The sequence below is a fragment of the Fundulus heteroclitus genome, chromosome 23 (genome assembly GCF_011125445.2).
Source record: "Fundulus heteroclitus isolate FHET01 chromosome 23, MU-UCD_Fhet_4.1, whole genome shotgun sequence".
NCBI classification, from domain to species: domain Eukaryota; kingdom Metazoa; phylum Chordata; class Actinopteri; order Cyprinodontiformes; family Fundulidae; genus Fundulus; species Fundulus heteroclitus.
Window position 1 is genome coordinate 19,317,253 of NC_046383.1, and position 15,812 is coordinate 19,333,064.

Sequence of the window (15,812 nt, forward strand, 5' to 3'; positions counted from 1 at the left end):
CTCTATTCTTAACAAGTAAATATTTAAAGAAAAAAAATGAACGTGTCCCATTTTTATATATTTTAAATATAGAAACAAACTATAAGGATTTTTTTTTGGGTGTCTGGCATATTTTACCTCAGTGCAATGGTATTTATTAAATTTTGGTTTTGTGCTGAAAAGGTTGAACTATTAAGGTGGTTCTGATGTGCTCCAGTTGTTTTAGGAGATACGCGGTACCTTGGGAAAGCATCCATACCACATTTTCACATTTGGCACATTACAAAGAGAAACCTCAAAGAAATTTACTGGAGTTTGACACAAACTGCTGCGTAACTATGAACTTGGAGGAAAACAATAAAATGATTTCTGGAATATTTTTTACAAGTCTAAATCTGAATAGAGCAACATGCACTTTTAATTAGCCCCTTTTCACTGTAACACCTTAAATAAAATTTTCAGTCATTCACTGTCCTGAATGTTTTAAGAGTCTCCCTGCCTCCACACGCCTGATGTGAATGAATGCATAGCTGATAAAAAGGCTCTTGCAGCATAAAGGTTGTACTAGAGCAGAGAAACATCTCAACAATAAAGGATCAGGAACCTGATTGGATTTGATGGGAGGATGAATTGAGCTATACTGTACACAGGATAATGGCAGATTCAAACTCATTAAGAGTTTGCAAGAGATTTGGACGGTGGTTCACTTTTTAGAAGGATAGCAACCATAAACATAGAGCCAGAACGATACTGGAATAATTTAGATCAAAGAATTGCCCAATTAAAGTCCAGACTTATCTTTAGCTGACTATCTTCATCTAATCTAACTCAGCCTAAGCTGCTTTGTAGAAAAAGAGCCAAAAAAAAATTTGTGCAAAAAGGGTACAAGCATACAACCAAAGACTTGCAGCTGTAGGTTTTCTCTACAGAAAAGTTGTTCTAGCTCCGGTGGGTAAATAAATGTGACAAAAATATGATCAAGTTCAAGGCGTGTGAAAAATGTTTGCCAAGCACTGTACTTATATGCTGCTGGTCCACACCATCATGCTCTATTCATAATGTTTTCTACAAATCTACTGTCTGTGCAGCCTGTTCATACCCATATGTGTAGCGATCGGGCAGCGGGTAAGGAATGAAGTTTCTGGGCAGCAGGAAGAACGTCCTGAGGATGTGAATGACGCTGCAGGAGGACAGAAAGAGGAAGGCGGCACGAAGGGAGACGCCAGACTCGTGCAACAGCTGCAGTAAAAAGAGAAAGGGTTCAGATTATTGATAGCATATGGAGTATTTGTTACTACAAACAGAATAAAAATAAATAAAAAAAATCTCACCTTGATGACGAGAAAGAGCGCTGAGGAAGAATCGAAGGCCCCGTTGTAGAGAGTGATGATGGTGGAGCGCCGGGAGCCGAACAGGTTACCGATCTTCAGGAGACACAGAGCAGATCATTACTGTATTAACGTACCAGAGAGGGGATCTCTGTAAATTTGAGTCAGAATGCCTCGCAGGACTCTCTGACACCAGCAGCCTTTCATTAGGTAATTTATATCCCAAAGGAGAATTGTATTCTCTCTCCACAACGTGGTGAATTTGATCAAAGATGGGAAGAAAAACAGGGACAGAGGAAGAACTAGCATGTAGGCATGCACAAGCTTTGTCCACTGAGCTATATTATACACTGGAGTGCTAATCGTCCGCTGTTAGAATGAGTCACTTTGAAGCCACCGGCCGCCATATTGGTACTCCCTATTTTTCTCCAGTAACTAGGAATTATGTGTGCTACAGCATCGAATAACGAGGATTTTCTCATGTTCAGGGGGGGGGGCTTAAAACTTTTAAAACGTCAAATGCCATATACTTTTATGTTATGTTGTAAAACTATCAAGTAATGAGAAAGTCATCTGCTGAAATATTTTGCATTTTATTTATAAAAAAAAATATATATATATATATATATATATATATATATATATATATATATATATATATATATATATATATATTTATTATGAATAACATGTAAAATATTTCAGCACCTCATTTCACTAGTAGTTGATAGTGTTAGTACATCCACTGACTGTAAAATTACCTATGAAACGTTTTCACACAGTCAGAAAACTGCTTGTTGTTGCAACCAAATCCTATGAGATTCTGTGAGAGTTGGGAGTAGCAAGATGGCGGCCAGTGACTTGAGTTTTTCGGCAAAATCAGCACTCCAGTGTATTATATAGCTCAGTGGCTTTGCCCCGTAAAGCGTTTTGCAACAGCACTGCAGTGTTTCCTCAAATAGCGTGTCAAAAATGAGTTTAAAAGTTGATCCTGATCATGCGACTGCTTTTGTCCTATGGAGGAGAGGTCTACCACCTAAGGCCAAATGCTCTGCGGCTCCATTTAACAAAAAAAAACAAAATGAACAGCAGAAAAATCAACACAGTCAAAGCTGCCATCCATGTGTTTTGGCATGGCGGTTTTTCCCAGACAAACACGTACCTGCATGTTTGTCATTAGAAATAGGATGCCTCCAATTGCCACGAAAGAGAGAGCCGGAAAGAGTAGGTAGGCCAGAGCTGAGAGAGGGGGGAAAAAAACTGATATTACATCATTTTCCAAATTTACAGGTGATCATTTGAGAGATGAAAGATTTTTTTTTCTACCTGGTGAGGAGAAAGCCACCATCAAGGTACCCATGGTGTAAAAGAATCTGGAAGGAGAGAGAAAAAAGGCATTTACGTTACAAGATGCAGCAAACGCAACACAGAGAAACAACTTGGATAAAATAATACATTTTTGTGCTTCAAAAAACAGGTAGTTTATGGAATTAAAAGCAAACGATGATGTTCGTGCAGATTTCTGTGCTTTCAGCAGACGTTAATTTCCTTTACTTGACTTGCACTAAGCACACTTCATCCTCAGAGCCACTTGAGTCCACCTTCTCAGCTAGTTAGATTCCTTGGATATTTATTTTTCCTCCACCCTCTTTTAGTGGAAACATGTGTTGACTTTGTACCGGGTCACGCCAAAGAATTTTGGACATGTCTGAAGTAAATCAGCAGTTTTGCGCTGATTTATTATCACAGATATTAGAGGAGAAGTTAAACAGGGTAAAGGTATGTTGAAAATATAAAAGATAAAATCATCACTCTCTGCTGACATTCCTCCAACCTGATATGAGCAGAAATTTTACTCTAAAGGTTTTCTCACACTTTCCCCAGCCAGTATTTCTGGGCTCAGTTGGATAATTTTTCAAAAAGGTTTGACTTTAAATTTAATGTAGGGGAAACCCTGATCATTACTTCTGTTCAACAACAGTGGCGACACCATGGGGTAGTACACTCACTAGTGTAAATTGTAGTAACATCTTTTGTTTACTTTTGTTTGTATCTACTTTTCCCTACTAATTGTTTTGTTTTTCAATAAATTAATAAATGTACACCTTATTCTTAATATAATTAGACAACAGAAAGGAATTGTTGTTCAAATCAAAATATTGACTGTATTGTGTGGTTTTTGGAGATTTTTCACGGCTCTAGTTCCTCGCTTTTTAACACAGTAGGCTGACAGGAAGGGGGTGGAAGAGGGAGAGAGACATGCGGCAAAGGACCGCGGGTCGGAGTCGAACCCGGGTCGACCGCATCGAAGACTAATGCCACCAAATATGGGTCACGCTACCCACTGCACCACTAGCGCACCCAACTCCACTGTTATTGGTCTATGCACACTAGATCATTAGTAACATTAAAAAACAAAAAATAAAACAAACGATATTGGTAGGCGTTTACTTAAGTCTTTAAGATAGATTTCTACAGGCAGCTTTACTACAACAGTGAAATACAATCCTGAAATTATGGGTTTTAGTTTCAGTTCAACTGTTTGTCACAGACATCTATAAGATCTTTGAAACGGCCGCCTTGTTTAAAACCGTTTTTTCCTCACCAGCCAGGATTTTTTGTCAGATTCTCAGTAACTGGGAGCTGATCATTGTTTACAGCAGCCAGGTAAGATATTGACTACTCGTGAGTACTTTCAACTCCATTTAACAGAAGAACAATGTATAAAGTTACCCCTGATGATTGATATGAGAGGTTTCACAATAGAACATATCAATGGTCAGATTGTTTACTGTTAGATCTCTTTAACCAGAGGTAGCCTTATGTTCCTCCAATCAGAAACTATCAGCTAAGCAACAGTTCACTCTTATCAAAGGAGGCGACAACAACAACATCCCTGGACCCCAACAGGGAGAGAAACGGAGCAGAAAAACAAGAACTCTTTGGAGACCACAGTGACTTCCTCTGCCTCCTTACTCTTCATCCTGCTTTTTGTCCTTCCCCTGAGCTGGGGGCAGTATATTTATTTTCATGCACAACATTTCACATGAGCGGAAAGCAAAAGAACGTCCTCTCCTTGCTAAATTTACTTCTTTAACATCTCACTATAGAGAAGATCTCAGAAAAGCATTTTAAAAATCACACAGAAATGAAAAATAACTTCTGTCATCATCCTAACTACCAACCATACACGGCAACAATTGTCAAAGAGAAGCTTTTCAGTTGAATATTTGCAAAACATTGTACTGTTATACTGACATTTCTCCACATTTTTTTAATTATGTAAATTCGGCCCCATCAGCCCCAAAGTTCATTACATTGACCTGAAGTTAGTGAAAAAAAATCAAGTCTTTTAGCTTTTGCTCACTTTTTGTAATTTGATGCCTGTACAATGTATTTGCCTTCTTTTAAGTTTAAGGCAGTTATCCAATCAATGATTGTAGCTTTATTTCTGCCTTCCTACTGTGTTTTTCTAAAAACATGTTGAATCTCATTGGTTTTAAAGAAGTCTCTACAGTCAATACTTTCCTGTCCCTTTGTTTGAACTAGACGACAGACCTGTGGACTGAAACCTGAATCCTGATTAGAAAAAACAAACACTGGGAGTAAGTTAGCCTCCAACAAAAGTAAAGGGACTGTAAAGGCCAGCGCACCAGTGTTGGCTTTTGATTTACGCCATGAGGACATTTACCCAGGGCAGCATCAAGCACTTCACAAAAAAAAAAAAAAAAAAAAAAAAAAAAAAAAATTATCTGTCAGCTGACTTAAACAGGTTTTCTACTGGGAATAGAGATGCTATTCTGCTTTGTGCACTGCCTTTTATTCCAAAGCTCAGTAAATGCAATTTAAATGGGAGTCACAAAACCAAAACAAAAAAACAAACAAACATTTCCAATAGGAACTGACTGCTCTACTAAGGCAAAGTAAAAACTTGAAAATCAAGCCAACCTAATCTAGCCAGATTTTGTGGCCAAAAAAATAAATAAAATAAAAACACAAAATTGTCAGCTGCAACCTGATATGAAAATACTGCCGCAAAGTGCTGAGAGGCGGGATTAGTATTGCGTGTATTTAGAGCAAATTGTTTCCAAGCTTAGCAGCCAATAAGCTCTTTAATAACATCTGAACATCTATTACATTCACTAATTTATATAACTCTATATGTAAAATTATATCTGCTGCTGTGTGTAAATAAATGATAAATCTGTCCTCCTTTAACAGTTAAAGTTACTAATAATTGTACACCATTCTATACTATGCTTGTGATTTATTGTTACTTGTCCTATAGCTTTGTTTAAAAAAAAATAAAAAAAATAAAAAATCACTGATGATGTTGTAACCGTTTCCTTGAGCGGATAAATAAAGTACATGATTTCCTTTTAATGTGGATAAAAATGAACATCAATTAATCTTGCCTGCAAGATGAATTCTCGGGGTATTTGTACATTCACAAACACACAAGGATACATTTTGTACCGCTCTTTCTTCAAACATTTGTGTCCGAACCAATCACGTTGCAGTATTGCGGTGCAGCGGAAGCAAGAGCTGAGCAGCCCACAGCCGAACCAACATAAACACGGCAGCGCAGGAGGATGTACGCGTAGCTGCCGCTATCACTTCTGTTTTGTAAGAATCCATGATTTCATCTTTGAAAGAATAACAGCAAGAAGTGCCTTGACTAGCTTCCCTTCTTGTGGTTTCACATGAAGTCTGCCGCTTAGGTTTTGATTTGAGATCGTGATTGGCTAAAACCAACGCTTGGTAGGCGGACACTAGATGATGCTTCGCCCTATCAGCTTGGAGAGTTCTGCAGAATGTCCTGCCTGCCCCAAACGGATTCAATAGGACCAGTCCCAGATTGATAATGTGCAGAACGTAGAATGCTACACATTATTAATCTGGCTGGCTAGTTTAAATAAAAATAACAGGAGCAAAAAGTTGCAAATACATAACACTATAACTATGGTCTGAAAGTTGTTTTTCCATTAATAGATAATAATTTAGCAATGCTTCTATCTTCAAATTCCATATCAAATAATCTTAGCTGTGTATAATTACATCATACACACACACATACATACAATTATTATTATTTTTTTATTAAAAAAATCCCCATCCTACTGTAGTTTGAATTTTAAACATCAGACATCTGTAAAGGTCCCGGGGAAAGCCACTGGTGAAACCATGTACTTGTTACACAATAATCACACTAATACACAACCCATTGTTGAGTTTCTTTGCTGATCAATGCGTAATAACTCATTGCACTAACCCACATCATTAGTGGGTTAAATTTTTTTATTTTTGGACTTAAAAGTCAACATATTGTGGAGACAGACAATCTCCACAGCGCTTTAGAAACAAATCAAAGCTGGATTAAAAAAAACCTGCTCCCATTAATCTATTGTCTATGCTCGCATAGTGGTGACATTAAGTGAGGTATATGTGTTTTAAACACAAAGAAAGTGTTGTCGTATAAAACAAGACCCATAAAATAAAGTTTATTGCTTTTCCTGTAGCCTTGGAGATTTAAGTGGCTTATAGTCAAATCAAAGGGGATTCTCTAGCATTATTTTGCAGAAAATGATCTCTTAGTCACAAATATACAAAATAAACATCACATTGTGTGATTCTTTTATTGATTATTTGAATTGTGGTATGGAGATATGGTTCGTGTGGTCATATCACCAGATTATGTGAAGTATTTGGTCTAAAACTGAGAATTTAAGAGTATTTTTTCTTTGATTTCTCATTGATTGAGGGGTTTTACTCACATTCCATAGAGTCGGGTCACGGTTGTACCGAATCGATCAAAGAGGAACCCATTGGGCAGCGTCAGAAAGTTGTTCAAAAAGGAGGCGATGGTAAATATCAGCGAGAACCTTTCATCCTGTGCGCTGCAGTCTGTAGTCAATAAAGAGAAGACAAACCAAATATTAAAATGAATGGGTAGAATGCAGCTCCTGGTAAAATATTTCCTAATAATAAAAGGACTTATAGTCAAACTTTTAATCCCTGGCAGATCAGACTTACCCAGAGTTTGTGTGCCGTTTAGTCCTGTGGCATTAACACACAGAGAGCTGTAGTAACGGTCCTCCTTCAGGACGAAAACGAGGGAAGCCCATCCAAACACTGCTCCAGCAAAACAGAGACACTCCACCAGGCCCGTAGCAAAGGTGAGGCAGCGACGCACCGACAACTTGTTCTCCTGCCCCGGCATGGTCTCTCAGACAGCAAAGAGTCAGCAGCGAAAAGCTCACAGACACATGTTCCCTGGTATCTGTGTCACCCCCCTGCTTCCGCACATGTGGCTTCGGGTTCTACGTCTGCTTCCTACCAACCAGAGGACGATAAGAGAATGAAACGTTTTCAGTCACTGGCTTTCATCAGCTAGACCAAAAGTTACAAACCGTTGACTTTTATCTCAGAAGCAAAAACGATGATTAACTTTCAATGAAAGATTCTAATGTTACATAAAAGCTGGAAAATGAAATATATGTTAGAAATATGCTCAATATGACTCAAGAATTCAAGTTGTTCTCCGGTAGAAAAAAAAGGACGTTGGAAAAACACACATAAAAAAGCACAAATATGAGATTTAAAAAGAAAAACTTTCTTCCTAAAAGCATGGAAATGATCCTTTAAAAAAAGCAGCACACCTTTCTGCGTTGGTCACAGTAACTCAAACCAAGCTTCAAAGATACTCCTTCAAAACTCTCGACTGGCACAACTCTCGCTACAACCGTCTTCCTTTATATAGGCTGGTTCCTCCTTCCTCTTTTTTTATATCTTTCTCACCCCTCCCAATTTTTTTTCCTTTTCTCCCCTTTCTGGCCACTCACTGCTCCGCAGCAGAGAAAGCCCCAACCCTGGGGTTCTAACAACTGTGAAAATAAACACTCCTGCATTCCTGGCTGCAGCCACAGAAGCTACCAGAGACACGCCGCAGATGCATATGCTGTGGAAACGGGTCGTGCAGGCTGAGCAAGAGGTCGTGTGGCTCACTTAAAGAAAAAATAAGAGTTGCATGGAAACTGCCCCACAGGTAAAATGAGTGTGTAAAACATCGTTGGAGCTCAATTGTGTCTTTACAGGACTCTCAAAGAAAACAATCTCCAGAGAAATAAATTCTAGCTTTACAGGCATATCTTCTTCCTCAGGCAGATCTGAATTTGCATTTTTATTTGCATTTCTAAAAATCAACTCTAAGCGAATGCTGAGTCTTTTGTCAGTGAAACATCCCAGCCTTAGAAAGCAAAAGGGCGTTACATCTATGCACCGTATAAACCTCTCTTCATTTCTCTACCGTTTTTAATCTCTTTATCTTTCTTTTATTGTTTTTATCCATTTGTCTCCCTCTTCATCTGTTTTGTTTTCTGTCTCTCCAGCTTTCAAACTTTAATCTCCTGTATTGCTGCGTGTCAGGGGCACAACATGAGGCACTGGAGCTATTGTGTATACTTGTACTGGTGTACACTGGCAGTAGGAGAAGGAGTGTTACTACTGTTGCTCGTTCATTCATCCATCCATCCATCCATCCATCCATCCATCCATCCATCCATCCATCCAGTTACTAATGCTAGCCTATCAGCAATAGACTGAGACTGACAGACAGCGACGGGCAAATAGACGTGCAGGTAAACAAGTTTTAAAGTCACTTTCAACTTAACAGAAAAGAAAACTGCGCAGTGAGCCAGCTGCTATAGACCGAGCTTATAGGTCTCAGGGCTCCTGCCCCCCACCTTTGGTCTCAGCAGAACTTTGCTTTAATTGGTCAGCATGGGGGCCAATCACGTGAGGATACAGGATCACGCCAGCATGTTCAAACGGAGAGGGGGTGCAGGCGGGTGTTTCAGTGTGGAAAGTGTGAGTTTGTTGTGTTGTCTAACTGGCTGCAGTTTTGAATGATGTCGGGAACAGCAGAGCAGAACGCCTTCACTTCAGAATGAAAATAACGTTAAAGTACAGGTTCACTTTTTTAAGGATTTCAAGGACTGATGGGAAACCTGTATATGAAACTCATATACAAACTTGCTATATGTTCAGAGCAGCCCACAGTGCGGAATAATGCAAGGATATGTTCGCAATGGCATAAGACCACCTAAACAACATCTGATCAAGTTAGGGAGACATATAGCTATTATGATAGAGCACAGGTGTCAAACTCACGGCCCGCGGGCCAAATCCGGCCCATCAAGGCAATTTATCTGGCCCTCAAGAGCCAAAAAAGGCATATCATGTCATAAATTAGAGGCTTATATCCTTTTAAAGTGTAAACTGTGCCTCCTGTAATAAATGTTGTTTTTTTACTGTGTAGTAACAGCCTCCTGCCACTAGATGTTAGTTTTCCCACAACACATTAAAACAACCCAGAAATGTCCAAAAAGAGAAAAAGTGATGCTGAATGATGAGTTTAAAGTGTAATTCACCACAATATCAACTTTTTTTCATATTAACCTGTATAAACTGGGCCTAATGGTGCTACTTTTATGTTACTGTGCCTTTTTTTTATACTTCTATGTGAACTGGAATGAAATTATTAAATCAAAAGTATCATCTATACAGGTGCAACCGGCCCTTTTAATGACTTCATTATGCCAAAGTGGCCCCATAAAGAAACGAGTTTGACGCCCCTGTGATAGAGTCTCTAAAAGTAGAATGGGAGGCAGATCCTTTAGCTATCAGGTTCCTCTCCTGTGGAACCAACTCCCAGTTTTGGTCCATGAGGCAGACACCCTGTATATTTAAAGACCAATCTTAAAACTTTCCTTTTTGACAAAGCTTATAGTTAGAGTGGCTTAGGTTACCCTGAGCTATCTCTATAGTTGTGCTGTGATAGGCCTAGGCTGCTGGAGGACATCAGGGCCTATTTATATCACTCTACTGAGTTCTACTGTTCTCCAATTTGCATTGCTTGTCTTCATTTCAGCTTTTAACTTTTTGTTCTCTCTCTTTTTTCTTCATAGTAGGTACACCTGGTCTGGCGTTCTGTTAACTGTGTCATCATCCAGAGAAGACGGCTCACCCGCTATTACCATCTAATGTAGAACAGATTACTAGATCAATGTGTGCTTCTGTGCTTTTTTGTCTCTCTTGTTGTGTCTCTGCTCTGTCTTCTGTAACCCCCAGTCGATCGAGGCAGATGACCGTTCATACTGAGCCTGGTTCTGCTGGAGTTTTTTTCCCCACTGTCGCTTCATGCTTGCTCAGTATGAGGGATTGCTGCAAAGCCATCAACAGTGCAGACGACTCTCCCTGTGGCTCTACGCTTCTTCAGGAGTGAATGCTGCTTGTCAACACTGTAATCAACTGGGTTCCCTTAGATAGGACATTATTTTAGACTAATCTGTATAATCTGATTGGATTTGACTTTGGAAAGTGCCTTCAGATGACATGTTTCATGAATTGGCGCTATATAAATAGAATTTAATTGAAATTGAATTAATAATGGGAAGACTTCAATAAGCAATTGCCAGACAAAACCAAAGGGCCTTTTGAACAAAACCAATGAACATTGTTGATGAGTAAATAGTAATCACAGCAAAATTAGACAAAGTGGCTTCTAGTGCAACAAGATCACCGTCACTATTCATTGTTTTTGCTCAGAAACAAACTAATTCTGAGGTGCAAAATTACTGTATGCTCAGAAGTACCGATTCCTCGGTACCGAGGAAACTGACTGACAGACGTGGGAAGCTCTGACTGGCAGCCGTGGGAAGCTCTGACTGGCAGACGTAGGTAGCACTTGGCAGGACGAGGTGAAGACGAGCCAGCGGGGAGGAGCAGACTGAGGGAGGCTTAAGTGGGAGTGTTGACAGGTGAACCAAGTCCGGGCTTGATTAGGAACGGCAGGTGGAACTGATCAGAAGGTGGAGTGGAGAATGAAGTAACTGGGCTGGATGAGAGGTGGAAAGTGCTGGAAAGTTTATGGGGAGACAGGCAAGCCAAAAACTGCACCATAACAGGAAATAGTCATCTGAAATCTGATTCGGTGGTGCAAATTCTGATCTGTTATCAAAACACATCTGGATAACCCTCAGCAGGACTAAGTTTCTTTGCATTGCAATCCTTGCATATTAAATTTGTTGCTATGTTTTTGGATCAGCAGGATTTTGGAGGTAGAAGAACATGCAATCATTATTGTAAATCATACTATCATACCACTTACACAACGATCACCCCATCACAAGACACAAGCTTCTGGCATGCAAACCAGTCATTACTCACTTCCTAAAAGCAAAGTTTGACTCAGGCAACCCACTCTTGCATGCCCAAATGAGTGTGGGGCAATAATGGTGACATGCTAAGCAAAAGTCATAAAACACATGACAGTACTCTAAACAGTTCAGTCACTATAGGTCAAACAAAAATACTACCATGGTGTTTAGTTCAAATTAATTAAAGCTGAAATTAATTAAAAATTTTCCATCGTGAACTTAAATGTGTGAGCAGGCATTACTTGCGCAGACATGAGTGACTCCAGGCTGACAGAGCTCAGTTTTTACAACCACGTACACGGTGTCACGCTATAAACTGCTCGGCAGCAAGAAGTCTTCACATTGAAGTGTTTCATATGTGACACCGAGCTGCATACAATGAACAGTTGCTCTGGCACAAAACTAAATGTTTACTCTTTAAAACACAAAGGCCAAAATAATTAGGACTACTGGAATAACGCACTGATGAGTGTAAAACTAAAATAATTAACACCAGAAGAGAGGACATGTGACATAGGAGAAGAGCTTCTCCTGACTATAAAGCACAGAAGTGGACGTGTCATGGTATCGGGACGCTTTTACCACAAACGATAGGGTGTCCTACCTTTACATTCGATTGTTAAACAACACGTTTTTGATGTGTTTAATAATTACAACAGGGTTAAGTGTTGTTTTAGTGGATTTTATTTACCTTTTTTTCCAAGAATGAAAACTAAGGTGGGATTAATATGTGAACACTTTTTCACATAGCTGCACGTCTTAAATTCTGCATGAGCATTAACAGTTCAGATAAAGCGGAGTAACACCTGAAGTGTTAAATACCAAATGTCCACTTTTATAAATGGGCTTTAATGTTTCTTTAGCCGCCAGGTTTAGCGTTATTTCTTGGACATTAAACCACTCCGTGCCGCTGTTGTACAAACTCAGAAAATTCACAAAGAGCAGATATGGTTAACATTGGACAAATCGTGGCTATTTGTAGACAGACCTGTAAATACTGACTGTATACTTTAGTCCACCTGATCCCCACCCCCACCCCCTAGAGAAAACAGGCTAAAATTCGGTCTGGTGAGAGAACATGATCCAAAAGGTGAACTAAAGTCAACAGCAAAAAAAGGAATCAGAGGAAACTGATTTTTTGCAACCATGAATTTAACGTGCAGTGCTTATTGTACTGTTTAATATTAGTTTAATTTAAAGGGAAGCCTGAAAGCACAATGTTTTTATTAGAGCCTCCTGGCATCTCCCCTGGTTGCCACTGGTTGTAGTCTGTACAGCCAGTCAGAAAAGTTAAACAGATCCAAATTAAATTTTTTTTAAAAGCATTAAAATCAGTTGAGAATAATAATGTTGCTCTGCAATAAACCATGTACTGCTGGCAAAGCAGCTCGTTTCCCTTTGAACCGCGTCACATTTGTGGATTGAGCAGCACAATTGAAAATATGGATGGTGCCCGTCAAAAAAACAGCTAAAACTTCTCTACAATGGCAGAAGCTTTACTCTGTTATTAACTCTAGCTTGGAGTCATTTATATATGTTGAATAATTAAAGTTTGAAGCAACAAGACATGCAGGTAATCTGTGTTACTCATTTAGCCACCAGGAGCCTCGAGTGCGTGGGAGAATCACAGACAACCACAACAGCGTGGTCAAGTTGACACACCGGATACCCCCTCCAGTCATTACTTGACGTGCAGGGAACATTTAAACAACACAATGTTACTCCAAGTCAATCACATCAAGAAGGTTTACTGTGTCTGTCAGCGTAGAGTCCAGAGCATGGAGGCGCTACCAGGAGACAGACCAGTACATCAGGAGACCAGGAGGAGGCCGTAGGAGGACAACAACCCTGCAGCAGGACTGCTACCTCTGCCTTTGAGCAAGGAGGAACAGGAGGAGCAGCCAGAGCCCTGCAAGATGACCTCCAGCAGGCCACAAATGTGCATGTGTCTGCTCAAACAATAGCTAGTGTCCCAATGAAGCCTATTCCGAACTGACAAAGACTCCTGGATAGGTGTTGAAACATTTTCAGAAAGAACTGATTGAAAGTCCGCTTGCCTTCGATTTAAGCACGTTTGCTGTGCTGATGACCCGGATAACTGAGAATTTGCACATTCATTGCGAATTTTGTTTTAACATGTTGTATGGTATATTATTAAATATGTTTTTAAGGAAAGTATTTGTGTTTATGAAGCTATTCTTGCTGTGACATGCAGTCACAGCCATACAGTTATCTAAAAAAAAAACACAAGAAAATGTAATCTTTTATCACAACCTTTTTTGTTAAAATAGTACCACAACATAATGTGATCAAATTTAAAGTCCATATCACCCACCCCTCCCCCTGCTAAAGTTAGTCAATGATAAACGGATTATTTTCCCCTATATTCAAACTAAAATGTCCTAAGAGTAAAAACACATTTGTGTTTGCATAGCAAAGTCCCTCATCATTGGCATCATCAGCAAAAATGCAAATATCAGCAACTTCTAGATTTCTTTTTTTTTTAAATATGTATGTTTTTTTTTCAGAAAGAAAAGCCAAACTAGAATGACACCATGGGACAGTCACTCTCTCATCCCATCTACTTCCTTTTTTTCTTTCTTTAACTTTCACGTGAAAGCAAAATGTAAAGATAAAGTGCTGTAAATGACTGTGTGCAAAGACTTCAGAAAAAAAGCTGTTGCATCAAGCATATTTGAAAGTTTGAACTAAAACTTCCCAGTTTCACTCTGCATGAGCACAAGTTCTGCTTCTTTTTCCTTCAGACACCAAACTGAGGTGAGCAGGAAAAACAACCAGCTAAGCTGATTGAATCAGTGGAGCATCAATGACCTGACATCAGACGGGGTTAACCACCAGCCATAAAGGCTGTTTGAAGGGTTCACTTGGAGCCCAGATAGTCACTAAAAGCTGTTTCAATTAGTGTCGGTGCACTACTCAAGCTGAGCACATCGTCTCAGTCACATTAGATGATGGGTTCGTTATATTGTGCACACTATTTTACTTTTTTGTTTGTGAAGAGGATGCCAAACACGTCCCAACACAAAGATATAGTTGCACAACAATGCAAGTGACAAAGGGTATAAAAAAAAAAAAGACACAAAAAGCAAATTGGGAAAGTGAGTGCTGGTTAAAGCTAAGTGGTCACAACTGTCAGAAAAGACCGATTACAGTTCAGATGAGGACGTCCAAACACTGCAATAGCGCTGTTATGAATAGCTATATTATTAAATATTTGGGAATTTGGTTTCTCCACGTTCAAACAACCACAACAGCGTGATCAAGTTGACACACCGGGTACCCCTTCCCGTCTTTACCTGACGTGCAGGGAACATTTAAACAACACAATGTTACTCCAAGTCAGTCACATCAAGAAGGTTTGCTGTGTCTGTCAGCGTAGTGCTCAGAGCATGGAGGCGCTACCAAGGTAAGGCAAGGCAAGGCAAGGCAAATTTATTTATATAGCACAATTCAGTACAGAGACAATGCAAAGTGCTTTACATGGTTAAAATATAGGAAAATAAAACAGAATAAAAGCAAGTAGGGATAGAAAGTAGGAACAAAAAAGAACATTAAAAACAGTAAAACAGTTTAACTAGAACAGTCGAAGGCATCTTAAACAAATGTGTTTTTAATATCGATTTAAAGGAACTCATGCTTTTCGCACTTTTACAGTTTTCTGGTAGTTTGTTCCAGATAAGTGGAGCATAGGAACTAAATGCTGCTTCTCCGTGTTTGGTTTTGGTTCTGGTTCTGCAGAGCAGGCTGGAGCCAGAAGACCTTAGTGGTCTGGATGGTTGATACACAGATAACTAGTCTGTGATGTATTTAGGTGCTAAGCCATTCAGGGATTTATAGACTAACAGAAGGATTTTAAAGTCTATTCTCTGAGATACAGGGAGCCAGTGGAAGGACTTTAGAACTGGGGTGATGTTCTCTACTTTCTTGGTCTTAGTGAGGACGCAGGCAGCAGCATCCTGGATCAGCTGCAGCTGTCTGATCCACTTTTTAGGCAGACCTGTAAAAACACCGTTGCAGTAATCAATTTGACTAAATATAAACGCATGGATTAGTTTTTCCAGATCCTGCTGAGACATTAGTCCTTTAATCCTGGAAATGTTCCTCAGGTGGTAGAAAGCCGACCTTGTAATTGTCTTTAGATGCTTTTGAAGGTTCAGGTCTGAGTCCATCACTACACCCAGGTTTCGGGCCTGATTGGTGGTTTTTAGCTGAAGTGACTGAAGCTGTGTGCTAACTTTTGATCTCTCCTCTATTGGTCCAAATATTA

The 15,812-nt window shown here is 39.5% G+C and overlaps 1 protein-coding gene across 1 annotated transcript in view; it reads right to left on the reverse strand.

Annotated features, from left to right (window-relative positions):
- Positions 1 to 8,074, reverse strand: part of slc43a3b (solute carrier family 43 member 3b) — an 18,185-nt gene extending 10,111 nt beyond the window's left edge. The window contains exons 1-7 of the mRNA XM_036127123.1: positions 7,967 to 8,074; positions 7,341 to 7,640; positions 7,082 to 7,211; positions 2,634 to 2,680; positions 2,470 to 2,546; positions 1,311 to 1,403; positions 1,079 to 1,218 (exon numbers count right to left, since the gene is read on the reverse strand). Coding sequence (XP_035983016.1) covers positions 1,079 to 1,218; positions 1,311 to 1,403; positions 2,470 to 2,546; positions 2,634 to 2,680; positions 7,082 to 7,211; positions 7,341 to 7,527 — 674 coding nt within the window. The 5' untranslated portion in view covers positions 7,528 to 7,640; positions 7,967 to 8,074. The remainder of the gene's footprint in view (positions 1 to 1,078; positions 1,219 to 1,310; positions 1,404 to 2,469; positions 2,547 to 2,633; positions 2,681 to 7,081; positions 7,212 to 7,340; positions 7,641 to 7,966) is intronic.
- Positions 8,075 to 15,812: the final 7,738 nt, after the last annotated feature.